The sequence below is a fragment of the Cryptotermes secundus genome, unplaced genomic scaffold, assembly GCF_002891405.2.
Source record: "Cryptotermes secundus unplaced genomic scaffold, Csec_1.0 scaffold303, whole genome shotgun sequence".
NCBI lineage: Eukaryota > Metazoa > Arthropoda > Insecta > Blattodea > Kalotermitidae > Cryptotermes > Cryptotermes secundus.
Window position 1 is genome coordinate 2,704,880 of NW_019726229.1, and position 25,948 is coordinate 2,730,827.

Consider the following 25,948-nt stretch of genomic DNA (forward strand, 5'->3'; position numbering starts at 1 on the left):
ACCACAACGTTTCGGAGACTGGATCTGTCTCCGTCTTCAGGTGTATAAGGAAGGTTTAACCTACTCAGTTGGGCCCCTTAGAAAGAGCTAGTCTCAATCACTGGACAAACCTTGATCTGTAGAAACAACCTATGAACAACCGACAACCCGGACCGTCAGTGGGAGGAAAGAATAAAATCGCAGTAAAAACATGATAGAAAATTTGTGCCAAACATGCACTTGTCAACAATGTAAAGAAACAGAAGTATGGGTTATATTCCATGAATTCAGTTAAAAACGAAAGTCAAAACTGGATAAAGCATGCCTGATCTGCATGGATAAAGAGCCACCATGGCGACTTCCGGGAATCAGACTAATCCCCGGAAGAAAACTTGCAGTAGTAGTGGAACCACTAATATTCATGAAATTACATTTTTGGTTTGTTAACCTCTTCTCATTGATGAGGTGGATCAATATAGGAGAAATATCCAAACTGGGTTGGCTGATCGGATTGGATGAACATGCCATATGAGCTGATTCTTTGTATTTCCTGTATCTGCTGTTGCTTTCAATCTCCAAGATCCTAGCTTCATCCCAGCTTACCCTGTGACCTTCTTCATATGCATGCTGAGCCAACCTGGATTTCTCTAGAAGACCCTGCTTAAGATTGTGCTTGTGTTCACGGATTCGAGCTGAGCTTCGTTAAATGTCACCTGAACCGATCTTGTATGCCTCCGTGAGCACTGATCTTTTTTTAATTATTTTATCGACCGATTACATAGGTTCCCTTCTTGACTACTGTACAGCTTCCCAGGAGCAGTGACAGCAATCAGCATGACATATCTTCTTTCTATTTCCACATCTGTCCAAAGACCAAGACCGACTGACCTCCAATTCCTTGTGTCCTTAACTTATCTGCACATACGCTGTTTGCACGGCGTTACTCAGATAAACAGACGGAGAAGTGAGCTTATAGGATTACCTTGCCACGATCGCATGCATTTAACGACGGGCAGAAAAGCAACGGAGTCCTTGGCTACGTGTTGCTAACAAATGAATTACATAATTACCGCAGTACTTCCGCGCTGAAACTAAAGAAGGAGGGGGGGAGCAAATAATGTCAGAACAAAGTTTCAAGGGCGGTGAATTCCAATGCGTCTATTTTCGTTCATTGTTTCTACAGCCTTGTCGGAGCAGAACCCTCGATTAGAGCCGGAAAGGATGTGACTCTGTATGGGTGTGTGCATATGCGTCATTTTCACAAACAAAATACAGCAACTTCATACAATTATTATATTATTACTACTATTATGTACTTGGCCTATTTAAGGTTTATCTGACAACGCCGTTAGCAGCTCAGACTATATAGCGACAAATTTTGGGGCGGTTCATGAATCTATCTATGGCTCTACAGCCCTTGTGGACCTTGGCCGTTTTTCTTTTTCAGTTTCTTAATCTATACACAGTCTGTAGGATTCCTTGGACGGGGGATCAGTCCGTCGCAAAACCGCTACCTACACACAGAAAAATATAAACACTGAATAAACGCACACAAACATCCATGCCTTGTGTGGGATTCGAACCCACGATCCTAGCGTTCAAGTGATCAAAAACAGTTCATGCCTTAGACCGCGCGGCCACTGTGACTGGCAGAGTTCATGAATAATGAAGTGGAAATGATGTGGAGAAAGGTCATGGCTGAGTTTCTAGTGCACCTACTATGCTGTGATCTGATGGTCGAATGGAGGTAATCCAAGGACATCCTGCAGGGTAGCTGGTCTTCGCGAGACACCTGGATGTGGCACCCCCAAGTGTTGCGCACTCGATCGTGACGGTCGTTCATACTACTACTACTACTACTACTGCTACTGCTACTGCTACTGCTACTGCTGCTGCTGCTGCTATTCTCTGTGGGCGCCGACGTCCATGAAGGGCATTGGTCTGTTTTCATTTTCTTAATCACACACAGTCGGTAGGATTCCTTGGGTGGGGGATCAATCCGCCTCAAGGCCGCTACGTACATACAGAAAAAACACAACCATCCGTGCCTTGACCGGCAATACTACTAGTAGTACTACTACTGCTACACAAACCAATCAAACCAGGACGCCGTGTCGGATGCGTGGAGATAACATTCCAAGCATACTAGATTTCCGGGCTAAAAGAAGATGACATTCAAGGTTCATGCACGGTACCCTCCAAAACACTTTGAGTTCAGTTTCCGTCGTACAATCGGGAGACGACGCTGAAGCGAATGTTTACGCAAAATTATGAGACACACGCATTTCAAACAACAAGTACATATGTAGTAAAACAGAAAACAGACTCTGCTTTTGGGCTAATTTCTAAAGGTATAGAGGTCGCTACTGAGAGATAACTATCCATGCTGCGTACATGCGTTTCTCCGTTTCAGCTTTCGAACCAACTTACATATTTTCATGAAATTTGCGCACTGAATATTCCTTCACAACGGAATAATCTACCTTTATTTATATGGAGCTTAAAACTGACTTCATCTTCTTCCTTTGGCGAATTAGACTATTTCAGAATTAATCTGAAAACTATGAATCTTACAGGCAGTTGGTAGTATCAATCCGTTTCAAGACCGCTACATACACAGAACAAGATAAACACAAAAACACACACAAATCCTCGGATGCAATTCGAGCACACGATTAGTGTTCGTGTGAGCGACGTCATTCGTGCGGTGATCGGCTCACGAGCTTAATCAGTCTCCTAGAAATAATGCTCGTACAAAAATCTGAATATACAATGTAAAATTACGTCACCGTGTAAGATTTCAGGTTTTCACGATGGTGACTGTGAAAGCAGTCTTCTGGAATGTGACGCCGTTCCTCGCTCGCGGATTTTCTATTTTCTTCTACTCTGAAGATGGAGGAGATACGTTCCTCCGAAAATGTCGGTTAATACAATATATACACGGAGCCACATCCCAGAAGACGACTTGATTCATAACGTCACCAATCTTAAACTTGCATTTCAAATGTAATTCCATAAGATGAACAGTTGTTAAATAAAAGGGCTATGCAATGTGATACCTGTAAGCATCTTCATGCACGTGAAGGAAAGTTTCCAAGATAATAGTACGAGGAGTGTACATACCTAACTGGTTGTGGTGGTGCATCGTATAACTGCAGCTACCATAATCCTGAAGTGCCATAGATGTATCAGTAACACAATATTGTCCTACTGCACCTCATACAGTCAGTGACTTTTAACACACACACAAACACACGAGTCCAAATACGTGTTAAAGCAAAATTCTTATTCAGTTTGATGCACAGTACTTCCCTCTGAACACTGCACTCATTCACCTGCACTTCACAACAAAGTACCTGGAGCAATCACTTCTTTGTGCCTACAGAAATAAACATAGCATTCATCATGCAACCGAGAAATCCAATTCTCTCAAGCCTTCTTGAACTTAGCCTACCGACACATGAATCACTGCACCGAGGCTTATAAAATTTGATACAATCACGAAACAAAATCACAGGCCCCAAAACAGTGCATTTATTATATATTTTTGGGTGTTTTCAAACGTATATGACGACAAACAGAAACGCAGAGGCTATGTTTTCACACGTTTCATGAAGTAGGTACATCTGGTAAAGTAAGCGTTCATATCTGGATAATTTTCAATTTATTATATATGTCAAGTTCTGCGGAGTATTGATAATTACGCATCGAGTCTGCTAGCCTCTAGAGAGTTGTTTCACACATATGTGACGCCTGGAAATTACGGCTAACCTGAATGAAAATTAGCTTCTCCGATTGATTCTGTTCCAATGTATTTAGTTGATTAGGTACTTTTTTTGGCACTACAGCCCCAGTGGGCACAGGCCTACCTCCATGAACTTCTCCTTCACTTCGGTTTTTTTTTATCTTACACATTCGGTAGACTCCTTGGGGGGGTGATCAGCTCGTCGCAAGGCCTCTACCTGTACACAAACTAAACATCCATGCCCTGAGTGGGATTCGAACCCACGATCCCGGTTTCCAAGCGAGCGAAGACAGTACATGCCTTAGACCGCTCGGCTACCGTGACCGGCGATTAGGTACTTTGCCTCTGTATATACGAGCAGGCCTAAGAACATTTCAATGGAAGCAAACGTCAGAGAACCTTCCTTGAACTTCTTGTTAACGGAAAATACAGCTGAGCTGAGCCACCTGTAAGGTAAATACGACTATCGTGACTTCTTTACTTTCGTGTTACGATACTTTAAAATCACCACGAAATTAAGTATGTGTCCCTCATTTAATTTTAGTATTTCTTCACAGAGTTCTGCTACAGGCCCATCCATCGAAAACTGTTACAAATAACCAGTGAGTACGTGCCCAATTCTGTGGGGAGGTGAGTGTGTTGCGCCAGGAAACTGAGTAAGTTTATCCTACACTCAGGCCTTACTGTCCACCGTTTTAACGAACTGTGGCATTTTCTGTTCTCTATTCGAAGCAGCATTACCTTACTGTAGCGGATAAACTTGCGTGACCTGATACCAGATCTTAACGTTGTCGTGATTTCTAATGTTGGGCAAATTACAAAGCCCTTGAAGAATTATCGACATTTCAAACATAAAACATTCGGGATTTATTCATATCACTAACGCGTAACATACCGACTGCCCAGAAAATCTACCATTCTAATGCAACATGAAGAAAAAACACAATAAAAAAAAAAGATCATATATGCCCTGTTACTGAACATACACAGAACTGGCCCTCTAACAACAGGAATACTGACAAACGTCGGAATCATGCCAACCTTAGGAGAACGAATCGAAATAGTAAGCAGAGTATCAACAAATATCATTATATTCTAAGACATTTTAAAAGGCGGTAATGGGTACCAATACTAGAAATCAGAATCACAGACAACTATTGTTTCTTGAACCGCATTAGCATAATCTGCAGAATGGTAGTGCAATCGGAGAGCTGGCGGATCGACCAGTGGTTTCGTGCATCCATCTAAGCAAATGGCAGGAACGCGCAAGGACGGCCATAATCGTCACTACCCGAACACTGCCAGATCTCTTTACGATCCCCTTATGGAGGCTTAAATGTGGGCTCACCGACACTGTTCGTAGGCTTATCCGTACACGTGCATATATCAACCACGATGCACCAACACCTTTTCCCCCTCTCTCTGGAACATAGGGCTGATTTCTAAGTTTCATAATCATTTTACAGACGGTAGGACTCCTTGGACGGGTTATCAGCTTGTCACAAGGCCTCTATCTAAACACAGAATAAACACATACCACACCAAGCATCCATGCCTTCTGTGGGATTCGAACCCACGATCCCGGCTTCCGAGCGAGCGAAGACAGTACATGCCTTAGACCGCTAGGCTACCGTGACCGGTACCAACACTTTGATAGGCAGAATTCTGTGATGGGCCTACCACCTATTCCGCTGACCATTTCATAGGATGAACATTTCCGAATACTCCATTATAACGTATACTAACTGTAGATGATAATGGACATCAGGATCACCATGGTGAAATCACTATGAAGCGCTGTAACGCCGCGTAGCATGGTAGAGGTCCACCATCTACCGAACTACACGCTGTAACAACGCAGAGGATCGTACTCTTCAGGCTCAGCAGATTCTGACTGATCGCTGACGGGCTTTCGTGAACCGTATAATGAACGTCTGGGTTCAGAAAACGTCTGTTGTTGTCATCATCGTCTTTCTGAAACATCTCTGCAGGTGGAGCCACCATTAAACAGTGAGACAGTGGCACTGTCATCTCATCATCAGTTCCTAGATTTTATAATTAAAATATTAACTGGAACTAAATCCCCAGGGCGGAGACTTCGTTGAACACACAGGGTGCCAATTCACGGTACGATGCATCCCCAGGCGTCTTTTGGACGGAACGCATTGTTGCTGTTCAGCTGGAAGGTGGGTAGTCACTTCTGCAGCTGCGTAGCTCAAGATAGAATGCAGGACGTGTACACAAGCAGTCGTGTCCTATATTAAGGCACTATTCCAGAGGGCAGCAAATCTGGGAACGGATGTCTCTTAGTCGCCGTGCCCCGAATCACGCCCCCTTTAACTCAATAATATGACACCCCTAAAACGCACATGTGGATATCCCCGTGGGTTAAAGGTAGGGCATCAGCCCTTAATCATGTTGCTATTAATGCACACTTTGCAAAGGAATGTGTACCCCACACGTTAAAAATTAGTCTACTGCCCTGATAAAGGTCATGCGCCATTAAATTACATACAAGAGACTGGAACGTTTATGCCAATTTTATGACTGTTTATTTAACACCCCTTCTCCTCTTTTCTTGCATATTACGTCTTAATGCCATTTGTACTAAGACATGACAAGACACAGAGCAACATTACACGGACCACCATATTTAGGTAACAGTGTCGTTCAGCTGATGAAGAAATTCTATATTGAAATCCTAAGATCCACAGACGAGTTAAAAATATTCAGTAGTGATTATACTGACCCAAAATGATGCTGGTCTACATCTCCAAATAGTCATTATTTTGTAAGTTGCACTACCAAAATTGCTTACGCGTTCTTATTTCTACCGTGTCTGCACCGTGTTGCGAGAACCATTCTCTTAATCCTCTCCACCCTCCGGTCACATGTTTCAGGAACAACAAGTGAGTATCTCTGCCGATAAATAAAGGATATACTTCGGTCAGGACCAATGGTGCCAAACATGTTTACAGTTATGTGCTTATCTCTACGTTCTTCTTCAAACAAGCAATTGGTGAAGCAGGCAGCTCGGCATGAACACTACCCAGGACATAACAAATTGTGTACCAAAAAGTAGGTCCTTTCAGAGCTTGACCCGAAGCACGTCTGTGGCCGTGTATGGGCATGAAAATCATGCTCATTTACTTATCTTCACTGCTAACAGTCCACACCCCAGGAATGGGACCTTCCTCAGGAATTTCATCATTACACATCGAACCCGTCACTGTACCGTACCCCAAACCAGAGAAATCTAGTTCACATTCTCACACCATTCTCATTCTCTAACATATTGGCTCAACCAACATTTCGTCTTTACTCAAACTGTACAGTAGGCTTTCTTAATGACCCAGTACTCAATCTGTGTATACGCTCGTATACTTCCTTTGTGCTTTCGCGCCTCTGACCTCTGCGAATCTGCTAATTTAATGGAGAAAATAAAGATTCACTTCCTGCAGTGTAATGTGTAATATGCATGATATTCCAATGTCATAGTCTATATTACTCTGCTGTAATACGGCAGGGAGTAAGCTGAAGAGTCTAACTACTGATGGCAGCACCACGGTCAACGGCTCAGTGTGTACCTGGCACTGAGGAAGTTTCCCAAGAGGCAGGCCTAAATTCTGCTGCTATCTCAATCTACTGTCCACGTTACACATACGTGGAATTTTACACCCCATTAGGTCTACACTATTAATCCTAGCAAAAGTCTCTGTTGACGCCAGAAGTATCACATTACATTTGGAACAGAAGATAAAATTTCATTTGGTACGAGTGATGACACAACGGCAGGGAGCAAAGTCTTTCTTTAAAGCCAGTTCTACAAGTCCCTGTTGACGCCAGCAATACATCACACTATATTTGGAACATGTGATAAGATTTCATTATATACGAGTGATAATAGCAGTATCATTGTTGAAAGCAAATTCTTGCCACCAGGAAAATTTGCATTTGGTAACTGTGATGGCACAGCGGAAGGAAGTAAAATTCTGCTTGAAAGTCGATATTTGCTACCTAGCCAAGAAATTCTCCCCCTAATATGTCTCGCGCCCGCCAGTGAACTATCCTAAGCTAGGAGAATCCAGTTCAAACCCTCACAACCTATTTCAAACAAGATTCGGCCTCTATTTTTAACTACGCCAAAACAGTCAACTGTGCAGTACTTCCAGTGTGGACAACGGTTACAACCTCTCCCTCGGGCCAAAACACTGGTCGTCAGTTTTCGCGGTGGCCCCTCAAGGGGGATTACTAAGAAGGATATCGGATTTCGCGTATTTTTATTCACAGTATGGTTTCTCAAACTCCACAAGCTTAGTTGCATCCACACACAGCCTTGTAGAAGTCAGTAAGATTTAATATAGGCGTTTTGGGAAAATGTAGCTGCAGTCGGAAAATCATTTCGAGATTTTTTCTCCTGTCTGTACAACAAAATTTTATAGCTTACTGAACGTGTAGGCTCGTGCTCTCACCGTACAGCCTGGTAGAGACCTGTATCAAAAAAAAAAACTCCTTGGTTTTAGTCCGCAAGCGAATTATACCGACCGAGCGATCGCCGCTTGTCGGCGAAGTTAGTGCCAACTTTAGCGGATAGAGGGTGTCGCGTGGTCAGCGCAACGAAGCTGGATTAATGTGCAGAAATGCACTTTTCACTGAGACAGAAAAGGCAGCGTAGGGGTTGCGTAAATTTATACAATCTTTCAGGGGGCTGAAGTATCACAGAACCTGCAATTTGGAGTATCTAATGACTGATTCACAGCGCAATTATTAAGTCAGGTATGCGGTTCGTGTGTCAGTAGAAGAGTTGTACATCTTAAGATACAACGGCGTTTGCATTACGAGGAAAATGAGAAGGTAAATACTGAAATCGACAGAATAACAATATGGGATAAGGCTTCACACATCCTCCGACTTCCTTATAACTGGCCAAATAATCTGGGCTAAGGATTACGTCATTTGTCCTTGGTTTGCGCCAAATCAAAATTTCGAGAAGCTGACGGGTTATTCGTTGGCGTCTGTTTTCTGCGCACCCACGCACATCTATGCAGAAAGGGGGAGGGGGGCGTTTATTCCCTCGACAGATTTAAAATAACTTCAACCTGCCACTCTGAAGTCTCCCAGATTTCTGCATTCATCTGTATGTATCCTAAACCTGCCCCACTGAACTGCAACTGGCAACAGCTACTGAATTCTTTGCCCTACATATTTCGTGTACTGTACTGATATAATTTCTGCTGGACAGGGTTTTGCTGCGTTCTAGTTTTAACACATTCATTTATTTTCCTCTGAAATAATTTAATAAAAATGTATAATTCCAGATGTCTCTACTGTGGGAGAAGCCAGACAGTTAACGGGCGCACAATAATGACAGACTCAAGTACAACACGAAGTATGTCCGCCAAGTGTTGTTACAATTTAACCCACTTGGTTAAACCAGCTCTTTTAAAACCTACAGCTTGGCGCCTATAGCGCCTCACATCCCATATACTCGTTAAGTTGTCCGTGTGTCTCATCACGCCGCGAAGGCATACAAGGGCAGCGGTCGTAATCCACTCACTACACTGCGATGAGTGCCAGGTCCACCGATTATATGCGCCCGACATAAGAACGAGTTTCTGCAACTAAATTTCGCTCCATTCGTGTCACCGAACTATTTTCTTCATAGGATATTTCAATACGCTGTCGGCAGCTACACGATATAGCATCGGATAAGCAACGAAATAAAACAGACTGGGAAGGAAGACGTTGTGACCTAAACTGCGGAAACCCACGAAAATCAAGCCCTTCTCGCCCATTTCCGTCTCTCGACACGGAACACAAAACAAGGACCAAGCACACTCTGCTACTTGGAAATAACATTACTATGATATAATTTTTAATTTGTCCTTACAGTAACCATATTGATACATACAAGGAGCAGACAGAGGTCATGAACTAACGATCTGTTGTCTCCATATCTGCGTGGGTTTGAGATGGAAAACATGTTTTGGTGCACATTACACAACTGTCACCTTCCAAGAAATACAGTAAATGCCCCCAGTAATGGAATTCCCAAAGACCTGAGTTTATTTTCCGTGTCCCAAATCGCTTACAGTTACTATCCAACTCTGAGTCAAAACTACACATGGACACTACACCCTTATGGAAAACCCGTTCTCTTCTATCTTAGATATTCTTTTTCTCCCCTTCTTTATTTTTACATTTTCGAGTATTCACTTATGAGCCGGGACAGCGCAGTCGGTATAGCGACTGGCTACGGGCTGAACGACCGAGGAGTCGGAGTTCGAGTCCCGGTACGGGGGGGTCCACGGGGGTAAAACTGAAGGGGAGTGAAGCTAAACACTCACCTCCGCCTTCATGGCGTACTGCTTAATTAGTTAAGCACAGGGACAAATTTACCTTCACCCCCCCTTGGCACTACAGCCCCAGTGGGCATAGGCCTACCTCCATGAACTTCGTTCACTTCGGTTTTTCTAGATCTTACACATACGGTAGGACTCCTTGGGCGGCTGATCAGCTCGTCGCAAGGCCTCTACCTGTACCCAAACACAGAAAAATGCACACACACAAACTAAACATCCATTCCCTGAGTGGGATTCGAACCCACGATCCCGGTTTCCAAGCGAGCGAAGACAGTACATGCCTTAGACCGCTCCGCTACCGTGACCGGCCAAGCACCACTCTGTCCACCACAAATCCCACCTGAGCAGACCCGGCATCGAACACGGGCCGCCGCGATGGGAAGCCAGCGACTAACCGCTTGAGCCATGGCGCGGCCTATTTTAACAACATACACCGTCACGAACTGGGATCATTGCATTTCAGGTTAAGATCAGATAGGCTAACGGTAACTACAATTTAATAATTAAACGCTTTCGTGATCCATTTCTGTTCACAATTTTCAATTGCACATTTCGATAACGTTAAATTTGTCACAAATTACATAACCGCTAAGTTTCGTTCCGTCAACATGTTTTTGGTATTTGAAGTATGTTCATACAAAATTTGTATATATACCTCATGGCACTAGACAAAGGCTTGGTTCTAATGGTTAAATTATGGCTACCAAACCGAGAAATGTAAATTTCTTGTCATCATGTTGGACTTTTACTGTTTACAAACACATTACAGAATTTACTCGTATACTTTCCCGACGCTCACTTTTGGGAAAGTATAGATATTTTGCTTACTTTCCTCTCCTAAGGAAATCCGGATTATGGGACCCTCATGACGTCTTTGTTATGTCTGAGTGTCCTTAATTCAATTTCTAAACAAGCTGTCCGACTTCTATGAATATGGTATGAACATTATGCCACTGGAGGTCGCCCCTTTTATTTCCTTGAGCCAGTAACAGCAATATGGTGTATTTAGATGAATAAAGTTCATAACCTTGTTTCAGTGCTGTAGTGGAGAGAATGTCCTACCATTAGAAAAATTTGTACTGGCTCACAAATATCCAATAATTACCTCAATTTTTGTGTTATTTTCTTAATTTACAACAAATGAACATGGCTTTATTCATTTTGGTCCGCCACACTAGTAAACTAAATTACAGAACAATTGTTAACACCGTCCTGTGCGATTCAATTTGTAGACATTTACTTCTTTTACATGTTTCGGTCAGCTGTGACCATCGTCAGGAGGCATAAGATCAACATATTCAGGAACTAAAGTATGTATTACCAACTTTGTAATAGTATTTCTTTCTTATGCCTTCCGAAGATGGTCAGCTGACCGAAACATGTAAAAAAAAAAAAAAGGTATCCCTGTAACAGGCCGTGAAGGCCCATAGGGTGGTGAGGCGTCGAGGCTCCCACATTATCTACACAATCGGCTCAAAGATGGCGGTAAGGTTCTCAGCTTTACGCGCCGGCCGCGGTTTACTCCCCAGGAAAATTATTTACACGAAACACGTACAGGCAATAAATATCTACAAATTGAATCACACTGGGCGGTGTTAACAATTGTTCTTTAATTTATAACAAACGAGTATACAACAAAATGTCGTGCACTGTACTCAACACTGCATCATGTTCTGAAACCGACGTGTTAGGATGAGAAAGAACCAATGAAAATGGTGTGTGATAGCCAAAGAAATTCGAAGTAGGGTCATTCATACGTTTCCTGATAACATCGTAACATTACAGTAGTGCAACATGATCTTAAAAATTGTGTAAGACCTCCCAAAATTTCAATTCCGTACAGGAAATCCCTGTGCTTTTTACACGACTACAGCACTACCTGATTTCACAAAATCCGCCTGCCTGGTCCAAAACCTGTGGGGGGGGGGGGGAAACATACGCATATGGAGACGAATTGATACGAAAATCTGTTTCTCCTTATAAACAAAGAAAGCAGGCAATAAAATATATTTACACGGCAAGTAATGATACTGCTTAGAGCATTGCATGTTCACTGTATTAAGAATAATAATTTCCCAGCATTTTATGGAACCCGAAAGTTCATTACCTTGTTCATAAGAACCCTCCACTGGTCCCTATCCTGAGCAAGATCAATCCAATCCATCCCAAACTATCCTATCTCTCTTGTTCATAAGAACCCTCCACTGGTCCCTATCCTGAGCAAGATCAATCCAATCCATCCCAAACTATCCTATCTCTCTAAGATCAATTTTAATATTGTCCACCCGCCGCCTTGGTCTTCCCAGTGGTCTCTTTCCTTCTGGCTTTCTTACCAATATCCTACATGCATTCCTGTTCTCCCCCATTCGTGCTACATGCCCTACCCACCTCATCCTCCTTGAATTTATCATTCTAATTATACTTGGAGAAGGGTACAAGTTATGAAGCTTTCAGTGTATTAATGACTATTTAATTTTCAATGCCGCTTTTCTTCCCTTGTGTATTTCTTATCGATACTTAAAAATTATACATCGCTGGGGAATGAGCCTGCGAGGGGTTATGCTTAGGCCTACTGTCTGTATGGACTAAGCAAGAGTCGGCAGTCCTACATCTTAAACAGGCCTATGATCATGAAACGTATTTGTTTAGACTTCAATGACAAAGCCTAGGGTGAGAAGTCCTGAGTAACTTCCGTTCTGAAAGAGAATGTAATACAATTCAATGAATATACGCAGTGGCACCTGCATAAATTCATTAGCCGTTTGAGTTACTATGCTTCGTAGGCCGCGCCATAGCTCAAGCGGTTAGTCGCTGGCTTCCCACGGCGGCGGCCCCGGTTCGATCCCAAGTCTGGTCAAGTTGGATTTGTGGTGGACAAAGTGGTGCTGGGGCAGGTTTTCTCAGAGTTTTTCGGGTTCCCTTGCCAATCTTCATTCCACCAATTGCTCCACAATCACCCTCACCTATCATCTGGGGCTGGTACAATAGGCCAGAAGTGGCCGCAGTGCAAGGGACTTAGTCCCACCCCACTAGCAATAAAAAAAATACTATGCTTAGTACAACTGTGTCTGCAATTCCCACAAACATGAGCGCAAGTCTGCTCTGCTTGCCACCTGCTTTCGCTGGTCTCTTGCTCGACTTATTCTTCGACCCTCAAGATAGAGGCGATGCTTCTCCGAAACGTCTGTTGACCTTCAACGGACTACACGGCGTTATACCGCAGAAGACGGCACTCTTCATAACAACCGCTGTGAGACCCTCTAATCCTAGAGTTTTCCTTATTTGCTGTTGTCATGCACTTAATCCTATTTACTACGATCATAAAATCGATGTAAACATTTAAAAATAATACGCTCATATTATTTTTGTTGATGGAAAACGAAAACTGGTGACAATGTTACGCTTGTTTCATTTTTGTCGAAGTTTAAACCCAACTTGGTAGAGGAAGAGTATTTCATAAACCGTATTTGCAATATTTTGTAGCTCTTTTATAAATCTGCAAACTGAAAAATGAGTTAATAGTGGATTTGAAAACTTCGATTTGAGGTCTGCGTTATAATTTCGATAAATTCGTCTTGCGCAACATCTACTACGTCCTGAACCTGAAATGTGACCGGCGGTTTGACCAATGGAAAAAGTCCGTCTGCTACGTCTGGAAAATACCCTCACACGTCTGCTCTCAAACTGAGCAGACGATCTTCAATTTGAGTGAAAACTTTCATTCAAAGGTAAAGCAGATTCAATCTTCAATGCAAGCCGCAAGAATGAAGTACTGAGTTACGAAATCCACACATACAGTTTCATTTATAATTATCTCAGTTTTTACACAAATCGATGACACATGAACTTCCTTTAAAGTTGGTAAAGTTGTCCCTCTGCTTAACTAATTAAACACTACGCCATGATGGCGTATGGGGTAGAGGATTTATAGATCAACATTTTCTTGACCTCGGCACTAGCTAGAAGTAATCCGTCAGCTTCAGACCTTTGTTGCTTTACTCCCGTGGAAAGAGCCCACGGTACCCATTGGATAGGGGGTTGGTTGGGCCCCAGAATCGGTCTGGATGACTTGGAGAAGAGAAAATCTTAGCTCAACCAAGACCCCAAATCCGGTTCCCCTCTGTCGTCCAGCCCCGTAGCCAGTCGCTATACCGACAGTGCTATCCCAGCTCCCAACATGAACTGCCCATGCAGTGAAATATTCAATTCATTAAAAAGTTCAAACCTATCTGCAAAATATGACCTTGACCATGGTTTCTGTTTGAAATCCACTATCCTATTGTAGAGCTTCAATGAAATACATGGTACGTCCTGCGCCGATAGATAAGTCGGTGATTGCACATTAGATTTCGGGCGATAATACATCCGCCCGGCTTGTCTTCTAGCGAACCATCTCATGAACATCGATAACCGTGTACCGACATGGTATTCTTTTCGGACTGGTGGTGACCATGCGAGTGGTATCAATTACAACACGTGACTTACTGGGTGTCCAATCCGACGGCGTGTAAAATCGGTCTGCGGGGAATTATAACTGTTAATGCGCTTAATTGAAATCCTCTCCCCGTTAACGCTCATTCCCAGTAGAACGCAAAACAATTACCTTATTAGCCCCATATAATTTATCCTCTGCACACGAGGACGGTGTTTAAATTGGCAAATTAGCTTAAAGAATGTATTTAATTCTGATTGCTAATAAATATATATTAAAAAAAATATCCGAATGTATTTTTTTGCTAGTGGGGTGGGACTTGTACTGCGGCCACTTCTGGCCTATTGTTCCAAACATATTTTTGCGCTTGTGCAATTCCATCCATTTTCCATCGGTAAGTACAACCTACCTCCCTATTTCTTTTATTGCTAGTGGGGTGGGACTTGTACTGCGGCCACTTCTGGCCTATTGTACCAGCCCCAGATGATAGGTGAGGGTGATTGTGGAGCAACTGGTGGAATGAAGATTGACAGGGGAAACCGAAGTACTCGGAGAAAACTTGCCCCAATACCATTTTGTCCACCACAAATTCCATTTGACCAGAACCGGGATCGAACCCGGGCCGCCGCGGGGGGAAGCCAGCGACTAACCGCTTGAGCAATGGCGCGGCCTTACCCGAATGTAAGAAAAATGTTTAATTTAGCATCCGAAAAAAATGGATCATCCTATAAGAGCAAAATACTTCACCTGGGTGGCCAGACAGCACCCAACCAGTTTCAGTACCAGCGGCGCGAACAGGTGAAAGCTGACGGTCTGTATGTGTCTACATATATATTATTAATATTTCAGAATAACATCAAATAGGAACTATCGTGGGGTGGGGGTCGGTTCAGTATAGAAATTGGAACCAAAAAGTTCTTTCACGAATTTAAGTTAGGAGAAGAGGCATAGCCCCGGCCTACCCGCTCAAGTAACCAAACGGAGCAGGGTCCTTCCCGAGAAAATGACAGCTGGTCAAGAGCATCCCCGCTATTTACGCAACCTAAACTGTTATTATTTTGTTAAACAAATCCCGCCACTAGCCCCCCATCTTCAGGTCACATTTTCACATACTATTTCCCTAAGACCCCCTTTCAATATTATCACTGAAGCTGGGTCTTGGCCTTCATAATGTGTTTCAAACTAAAATCATGTGTATTTGTTAACTCCCTATAATTTCTGCACATACCACTGTTCTCAACCTCCTTGATTTCCTCTCCTTAATAACACAAATTATGGGTATTCATTATGTAATTTCCTTCATTTTCGTGTTACTTGATCTCTCTTGGGTCCAAATATTCTCCACAATCCTCTCTCTGTTCTACAATCCCCCGCCTATTCTTTTCTTGGGGTGGGACCACGTTTTACATTCAAAACAAAACAAAAATAGATTTGTATATCGTATTCTTTATGGTTTTTAGCTGGGATAAGGGGAGTTCAAAAAAGACATGACGTACAGAGTCGAAAGGAAGCAAGAATTCCTCGAATTCTGTCTGCTTGTAAATTTGCCACGAATGTAGTTTTCAATTCGTCCCGTCGACCATAGGCGCTGTACCTAAATTATAATTTCTGATATCGCTACATTAACAATATCGCAAAGCTGCTCTCTGTTATACAAAAATTACTAAAGCGAATAAACCGCTTTAATCCTGCGTTGTAACAATCCTAACTGATGTCACTGCATCCATGCTGTTATGTCAGCGTCATTAAATAATCTAAAACTACGCAATAAAATTTCGTAATCAGAAAAGCAATGATCTTACATTATTTTCATGCACTGTGGCGACATGAGTGAAATGGCGGTGAAATTAACGCAAAAATACAGTCCCTATTTACTGACAATAATTTTGATTTAAAATATTAACACTACACTGTCGACGACGTTCCTTCCCCCTCTACACACACTCATAACCAAAACATGAGGACACCACGTCGGGACAACAAATTTCTAAACGCTAAAACAAAACTATTCAGTACTTCGTTCACAGTACTGAACAAATTACACATTAAGGTCCAGTGCTGACGATTTATTCTCATTCAGTCTCTACGCGAAACGCCTCACGACTTTCAACAACAATATAGAGCAATTAGCGAAAATACATGCCTAAACTTGACACACTACTTTTCCTAGATGCCTAATGACATTGCGTACCTACTGCTGTTTTCATGACCACACGTGAACCACTCGACACTTCGACATCACTTCGTAACAAACACAGCCACTATATACAGCTCCCGACTCAGGCGTGCACTGCTGCGATTGCTAAACAACTATTCTGAGAACCAGCTATCGTACCAACATAACGCAATGAAACATCGCTAGAAGCAACCCATGACCAATGAAAAAAATACTTTCGTTTCCTATCTGAGTTGAGGAGTGTTCAAATGCTTGTCCCCACCCCGCCTCAATCGCAGTGCCATTGCGAAAAGAACATTATAAAGAAGACTGCCGTCTTCTGGGATGTGGCGTCGTGTACATCTCGTGTGAACACAAGCGGCGCCACATCCCAGAAGACGGTATTCTTCACAGTCACCGCCGTGAAAACCTCAAATCTTAAAACATTATAAAGATCGGTATGGTTGAGCAGATTATGACCACATGTTATTGAGAGATGAGAGAATTTTGGTACTGTTGAAGCAAGTACAGCCTGAACCGTCTGTACCAAATTCTCTTCCTCGCTCATCCTGAGAAAACCAGCATCACCCCAACGACAACGACGATACTGCATGGGCATTACCCGGCATCTGCCTAGAGGAACTGCAGAAAACTACGGGAAATAAGCAAGGACAGCCAATCACAGGGTCTGTATTTGAATCTGGGGCACTCGAACACGAAGAGGGAGCGCTATCCGCTGGGTTGCGGCGTCAGGTACTGCTGATATTATTATTCACAAATACAATTTATTATCGTACTGTATCTAAACCAGAGATGGTCGCCAAGTGCCACAAAGTTTGGCACCAGTCATACAACTTGTATCCTGCACTGCCTGGAACCTCTAGATGTCTGAACTGACCAAAGCAGGTGGTAACCATTACATTCTGAAATCCACAAATATATCAGTACAATTTATAATACGGAAGAACTGCCACAGAAGAACGACTCCATTACTGCACCTACTGATACGAGCGCCACAACTGTCATTTTTATCGAAGAACATAACTTTTTCTGCGCTGCATACGCACTTCACCGCGCTCCTCTCAAGGCCAACTCCGTGCGCAGAAGAAACTACTTGGGAGTATCATGAGTTCCGGTGTTATGCGTCATACTGATCAGACATCCTGCATTTGTCGCATATTAGATAAAAAATGGTAGTAAGATGGGAAAGTAAATCAGCTATTTACAGCCTCAAGAAGGTCTACGATTCAATCAAGAGAGAAGTAATGTACAACATTTTCATTTCATACTCCTTAAACTAGTTACACTGATCGAAACGTAAAATGTGGTACAGCCCGCAAAGGAATAGGGTTGTCTGATGCATTCCGAATTCACAGTGACTGAAATGACTGGATGCTTTCGAGTTCCGCTTTACAATATGCCGTTACTTCTCGTGAAGCTATGAACGAAGACACAAAAGTCATAAGAAAAGACTATCAGACGCACATTAAACTGTATAGTTCTTATATGTTAGTGCTCGGTCACCAATATGAAGGGCAAAAGAATAATACAAGGCTACTATAAGTGATTCATTCGTTTTTAAAACGCTATACTTTCCAAAGCATTACACGTACAAATATGATTGATATATGAAAAGAACCGTAAACTCACTAAGTTTTCTTCACACTCTACAAATGTTCTGTGTGTGCCCCTTGGGTCAAACGACACACGTCCAGGCGGTAGTCGAGCTCGTTCCACACATTTTGTAGCATCATCCTGTCAATGGTCATCACTGCAGCATCGATGCGTTCCCTCATCTCTAATAGTGTTCTTGGCATTGGGGGTACGTAAACACAATCCTTAATGTACCCCCAAAGGAAGAAGTCACAAGGCGTTAGATCAGGTGATCTGGGGGGCCAAGTGAACAGAGCTACGTCATCCTCACCAACACGCCCAATCCAGCGATGCCGAAGTTCATTGTTTAGGTAGCGACGAACATTGCCGATACCACCGCAAAATGATTTGTTTACATGGCGGTTCTTTTCCGTACTCTCTTTTGAATGCGCGTTGCACTGCTATAACAGACGAACATCTCGCATATTCCAACAAACAAAACCTCTTTTCTTGCTTTGTCGCCATTCTGTAAAGGTACTGAACTCGTGCTGCCAACTGGTGCGCATAAAATACTTGGTGAGTTTACGGTTCTTTTTATATATCAATCATATTTGTATGTGTGATACATTGGAAAATATAGCGTTTTAAAAACGAGTGAATTATTTATAGTAGCCCTGTATAACAATAGACAATAAATAGTTTGAAACTGTGGTAAAGTTCAAATATTTCATAACACCAAATTTACAAAAAGAAGTCAAGGGCAGATAAAATTCGGGGAAGGACTGTTCATTCAGTTTTATTTTTCTGTCTCCAATCTACAAACGTAAAGATTAAAGTATAGAAAAAAATACAATTTTATCTCTCGGTTTACATTTGTGTGGAACTTGGTTCTTCGCTTTAACGAAAAGAAGAAAAACACGGATTGAAACTGTTTTATAACAACTTTCCGAAATATGGACCAAAAAGGGGACGTTATAAAAAAATGGATGAAACTGCATACTGAGGAGTTACACAGCTTGTTCTCTTTATCAAACACCATCAGGATGATTAGATCAAGGAGGATGAGGTGGATAGGATATGCTACGCATAGGCCTATGAGAAGGCTGGTTGGAAGAGAACATTTTGGAGCATTAGATGGAAGAATAATATTAAAACAAATCTTACAGAAGTATAACGTCAAAGTGTGGATTTACTTTCAGGCTCAGGACTGAGTCATATGATGAATCTTTTCAATACAACAGTGAAGCTTCAGGTTCCATAAAGTGCGAGAAAACTTGATCATCAAAGGGACTATAGGTTTCTGAAGGCCAGGATCCCGTTACATACAGCACCCACTAAGAATTCGGCTGATACCGAGCATTACATTTTTCGTCTTTAGACCCTCATGAATATTCTTCACGTATCAATATTTCTGACGTTCCCCTTCGTTTCTACACGCGATATCGGAAAATGATTCCAGAGAGAAAGTTGCAAATAAAACACGATATTTTATTTTGTACCCGATATTCAATTTTTTTTATCCAGCAAAGATATGACATTGGATTTAAGTAGCCGCATCACAAAAGGAAACGAATGACATTAACACCGCTTGTAGAAAAACATACGTAAGAACCAGGAACTGAGGAGATGTCTAAAAATGTACAGCAGCAAATATCTTATCATGTCTAACATGGCGGTACTATGGCAACGAGGACGGCTGGTACAACTCCTTACTGGTAAGTAACTACTGCTGTAAATGTGGCACCAGAAAGCAAAAACACTCGCTGTGCCTAACCGGACTCGTCTTGAGACACTAATGTGATGGTCAAAATACCACATTCCAAATTGTTCTTAATACCATTAACAAGCGGCCTCCGTAGTCTAGGGGTAACGTTCCCACCTCATGACTCAAGGTACGCGGGTTCAAACCCGGCGGAGGTCGTAGAATTTCTAAGGGCGGAAAAATTCAGGGAACAAGTCCTCCGGCAGGGACTTTAAGCCGTGGGTCCCGTGCAAAAAAAAAAATAAGACAATTTCCCGCACAAGTAGTTTCCAATGCCTCTGGTAGATGGGGGAAATATCAGGTACCGACGGCCGACCTCGTTGGCTGAACGGGGCTGATAGCACGCACCAGTACCGGTAGGGTATGGCGACAGTAGAAATTAAAGGGGGGGACACTATGGACCAATAACTGGTCTAAGTGCATAGGGGAACCCACCCCTTCTAATAATAATAATAGTACCATTAACCCATCGGCATAATATGATGGCCTAGGGACGCCCTCCAATTTGGGTGCCGTCAGCTACTTCAACGGAATTAAAGCATGACAGGATGAAGTCGAAATAGCTTCATCGCTGGTTAACAGATACAGTAGATGTAGTCCCAAATGGACGTTTCGTGATTTCCTTTACGCATTTATTCTCAGAACTTTCAACTGGTCTGGGTATTCTGAGTACACAGATCAAATAACAGGCGAGTGAGCAAACTTCCAGAATGTAGAGGAAACAGAGCCTAGTGAGCGTCAAGTCTCAAGTTTACGCTTAGCCACCTTCATAATGGCCTGGATTTTCGTTTCATGAAGAGTGCCTACAGTACCCCATTTCATTCTCACTTAAACTGACGATATATGGGCCTATTTGTACTTCTCTGATATTAGCTACGAAATGAAACTGTTAACCTGTACCTTCACTATCTTATCTGTGAAGGATAACTTACGGGATTGCTAGAGAACTGTGGAATTCGGTATACAGATGGATAAGACGCATACCTACAGCCCCTGTACAAAACTTTCTTTTTTGTATAAGTTAAAAGCGACTAAAATTGTAGCGGCTCGAAACTGCAACGTTGTGGCTAACAACTTCCAAGTCATGAGAATCTAAACTAGACGAAATTATATACAAAAGATAATTTAGTATTTCCGCTAGCCTCTACAAAGAGATTTACAGGAAAGTATATGCCACGTTCACCTCCCAAGACGTATTACTTATTTGTACTTGTAAACAACTCGTTTCTCTCTGTGGTTTATTTTGCAATGCTTCAGTATCTAGACTAGAAGTACCAACCTACGACCCGCGGGCCGAATGCAGCCGACGACAATCTTAATGCGATTTCTTTTACGTATCAGTAACAACTAGAGCCGTTGCTGGGGTACGGCAAATCGGAGCATAGCCCCAGGGCCCTCAATTCGGCATACAGGTATTTAATTTTGTGGCATAAATCAGTTTAACTTTGTTCAGAAGCCAGTTCAGTACTTGTAGGAATGTCGTGTTAACAAGTCACCAAAATCAGGTGGCTAATACATCTTAGTGTTTTCAGTAACATAGCGGTCAGTCGCCCAAAAGGAGTGACTGCTCGTAACAGCAGACATATTTTGTTAACTATTCTACTTGTACCACCCAGATTCGAAGAGACGGAATTTGCTTTTCATTTCTCCAAGAGAACTTCAGTACTTAGTGTTGAGGCCAATCTTCAAGTTGCCAACAGTTCATGCGCAAGCTCCAAAATGTTTCGAAATGTTTCCAATATACTTTTTTCAAATCTCGTTCAACTCACATCAACGAGATGTCTATGTTTCGTTTGTTAAGCAACTGAGTGTACAAGGTGCGACAATTTAATAACCGGAATGGCTGCAGCGCGTCGCTGGGGTGTTGAATCAGGCAAACTCAGCTACCCAAGCACTTTTGGACATGTTCCAGCTTGCGTTTACATGAACCACAGACAAAATCAGTCGTTCGTTCCCAAACAGCAGAGGAAATTGTACGTGTCCATGGTATACTGTTGGCGGGAAAATGAGTGACAGCCTGGAGCAGCGGATAAACATCAAGTTTTGTGTGAAGATGGGTAAAAGTGTTGCTGAAACGTTAGCCCTATTAACAGTGGCTTATGGTGAATGCGCTACGAAGAAATCGAGTGCCTTTGAATGGCACAGGCGGTTCAAGGAAGGGCGAGAAGATGTGTAAGATGACCCAAGAAGTGGGCAGCCAAAAACGCAAAGGTAGATGCAAATGTGAATAGAGTACGAACCTTGGTGCGCTCAAATCGGATATCAGGTGTGAGACTAATAGCTGAAGAATTGAATATAAATAGGGAAATAGTGCGCCAGATTGTTACGGAGGATTTGGGAATGAGAAAATTTTCCGCAAAGACGGTGCTTCGACTCTTGACAGATGACCAGAAACAACGTTGGATTCGCATTTCATCTGATCTTTTACACAGTGCAGAGGTGATGACACGTGGTGTTTTCAGTACGACCCGGAAACAGGACTCCAGAGCATGCAGTTGAAAATACAGAATTCACCTCGACCGAAAAAGCACGCATGTCTCGTACGCAGTTCAAGACCATGCGTGTGTTTCTTCGATCACAAGGGGATAGTGCACTGTGAATTCATTACATAAGGACAAACAGCGAATCACCAGGGTTATTTGGAAGTGCTGACAATGTTACGGGAATCTGTTCGGAGGAAAGGACCCGAACTGTGGCCTGACAAGTGGATTCTCCTCCATGGCAACGCGCCTGCGCATTATGCGTTAAGAGTTACCGAGTTCCTGGCTAAGAAATCCATTACAAAAATGGAATATCCACCTTATTCATCTGACTTAGCCCCCTGTGATCTTCGGCCCTTTCCAAAATTAAAAAAAAAATGCCCAGAAGGGACAATGATTTGTTGACAGTCCAGACATCCAACGCAATGTGACAACGTTACTGCGATGTATTGCGGAAAACGATTTTCACGACTGTTTCCGGCTGTGTCACTATCGTCTCACGAAGTGCATGGCTTCATAATGAGAATATTTCGAAGGCGACAACAGCCGCTAGTGTACAGGTAAGCAAATTTTGCTTCCACAGGGCCATTCCGGGAATTAAATTGTCGCACCACGTATGTCTGTCGTACAGTTTTATCGACTGTAGTAAATGTCAAGGTTTTTCCAATGTGCATTGCTGACGCTACGAATTTACTGTAGTTTGCTTTTGGGTAGAATTGCGATAGATCCATGTCTGACGGAAATGTCATTCTATGGAAAGTTTATACGAGTTCCGCTCTTCGGCGCCTTGCATTTTTATTGCAAGTAGCTAATAGAATCTACGGATTGTGTTGCTTATAGCTACTGAAAACTGGAGTAAACTGAAACACCTGACATGTACGCATATCCCGGCATTATCTGAAACGCATACAGGGACGGTGAATATAGAATTCAACAGAAATGGACAGACTCGGCGCAATTTGCCAACATATTGTCACGTATTTATGGTCGTGACCAGTAATAACTGGTTCTGGATTGGATGACTGGATTTACTAACACCTTATACAATCAACTGGTACCTACAAGTAATACAGCATTACAGTTGCTGATTTACGGAATTTCCAGTTCACCCTCAAACACGTACTAGGGTTCTCATTTCTTCACTAGTAGTATCCTGGTAACGGAATTAAAACAGTCTCATTGTGATTAAATCTTCTAATCACACACTAATGTCTTCATAGGCCGACTTCTTATTCTTCTTTAACTAGTAATTTCCAATATTATATTTAAGCATCCTGTTGCACTCTACGCGATAAATGATACAAACTCCGTCCCAAGTGCAAACAATATATATTATATGACTTTGATCTTGTTCTCTTCTACACTACATGTTTCGGCCTCTATCGGCCATCATCAGGTGTATACTCTTAACGTTGCTGCCACACTGAACCCAGTCTAAAATTTAACATTTAAAAACACAATGTCACATTCTTCGTATTATCAACATCTACATCGTTGATATGTGTCTGGTATGTAGATTATGTTGCACACGTCAAATTTGATATTCTTGTAGTAGCACTCTAAAAATCTTTAGTTATGATGTTTTTAAAACCTTTTAAAATTTTCTCTAAATTTTAAATTTAAAATTTAAAATTCTTAGGGTTACTCGCCCTATGTCTAAGTGCTGGAGCGGCTAGTTCTTGTTTTCACACTGTACAGGTGTTATTTAATGTAGTCTTCTTGTGTGGGTGCCGCTGCTTGTCTGTACTACGTGTGCAGTCTGCTGTATTGTGTCCAGCACTTAGACATAGGGCGAGTAACCCTAAGAATTTTAAATTTTAAATTTAAAATTTAGAGAAAATTTTAAAAGGTTTTAAAAACATCATAACTAAAGATTTTTAGAGTGCTACTACAAGAATATCAAATTTGACGTGTGCAACATAATCTACATACCAGACACATATCAACGATGTAGATGTTGATAATACGAAGAATGTGACATTGTGTTTTTAAATGTTAAATTTTAGACTGGGTTCAGTGTGGCAGCAACGTTAAGAGTATACACCTGATGATGGCCGATAGAGGCCGAAACATGTAGTGTAGAAAGAACAAGATCAAAGACATATAATATATATTGTTTGCACTTGGGACGGAGTTTGTATCATTTATAGTAATTTCCCGTGGCTATATCCTACCGACAATTGACTCCCTTACATAGTCTTCCGGCGGCGCCATTGCTCAAGCGGTTAGTCGCGGGCTTCTCACTGCGGCGGCCCGGGTTCGATACCGGGTCTGGTCAAGTGGGATTTGTGGTGGACAAAGCGGCGCTGGGGCAGGTTTTATCCGAGTACTTCGGTTTCCCGTGCCAATCTTCATTCCACCAATTGCTCCACAATCACCCGCACCTATCATCTGGGGGTGGTACAATAGGCCAGAAGTGGCCGCAGTACAATGGACTTAGTCCCACTCCACTAGCAATAAAAAAAATCCATAGTCTTCTGCATTGTGACATGTGTAGGATATCGACGTTTCAGGGGTGAAGTACAGGCTTCGGTATTCTATGAAACACATGGTACCACAGCACAGAAGACCTCAAGCTGTACCACAGAATGTCGGCAATACAAAATGAAGTGCTATGAAAAAAAAAAACAGATCTTCCCTCCCTTCCATGTGTACGTCTCCGAGCAGTCTCTGAATGCTACGTCATGTGCCGGCTACACCATACTTTTCGAAACAATACTGGGCGAAGGGTTCACACTGTAAGACACATCATTACATAATACTTTAATTATAACAACGTACTGTAACGGTGATATGGAAGCTCTGAAATAGCGCAAATTACGACAGCAACGAACTGTCGAGAATTAACATGTTGCAGGAACGTCAGTTATGTAAAATGTCACGAACCAGTTGACAGTTCTTTGGCTCAGTGTATCGTATCTATCCCGTGGGTACTAGTAATATTTTGACGTGGATGTGTTATTGTGTAGTACAATTGACCACAACGGCATATTTGTGTTATTCGTTACAGATTTCGTTTAACGTCGGCCTCAACGCATCACTCGATAACGTGTAAGACTAGGAAGGAATATGCGAGAAAGCAGGGGAAGTTAACAATATGAAATCTTATATAATAAATGAGACTTCTCGCTGACCTCACTATGGATTTTTATTCCGCAGTTACATTGCCTTATAAACCATTCTACTCAGCGCTTATTCTAACTCCAATGTACGTTCATCCCTCAGAACGAGACAACAACTTTGACAGTCCTTCACAACAAGAAGAATAACATTAAAGTTTGCAGCATTAGCTGCCATGAGACAGCTTTCCAGGATAGGTGTTGCACGTAAGTGCTAAGGATCATCCAAACAAAAACAAACAAAAAAAAAAACGAAACTCCGTGATCTGTAGTCCGCAAGCGGAACTATACCGACCGAGAGACCGCCGCTTTTCGGCGAAG

General features: G+C 42.4%; 1 protein-coding gene across 11 annotated transcripts in view; it reads right to left on the reverse strand.

Annotated features, from left to right (window-relative positions):
• The window catches only part of LOC111864014 (histone deacetylase 4), a 283,673-nt gene that overhangs the window by 154,527 nt on the left and 103,198 nt on the right, over positions 1 to 25,948 (reverse strand). For 8 of the 11 annotated variants that reach the window (XM_033751287.1, XM_023850932.2, XM_023850931.2 and 5 more), the window contains exons 1-2: positions 16,710 to 16,814; positions 3,103 to 3,358 (exon numbers count right to left, since the gene is read on the reverse strand). The exons of 2 other annotated variants lie outside the window; for them this stretch is intronic. In XM_033751287.1, coding sequence (XP_033607178.1) covers positions 3,103 to 3,160 — 58 coding nt within the window. In that variant the 5' untranslated portion in view covers positions 3,161 to 3,358; positions 16,710 to 16,814. Of the gene's footprint in view, positions 1 to 3,102; positions 3,359 to 16,709; positions 16,815 to 25,948 lie in introns of those variants that run through there. One more of the 11 variants, XM_033751284.1, reaches the window with a different exon arrangement.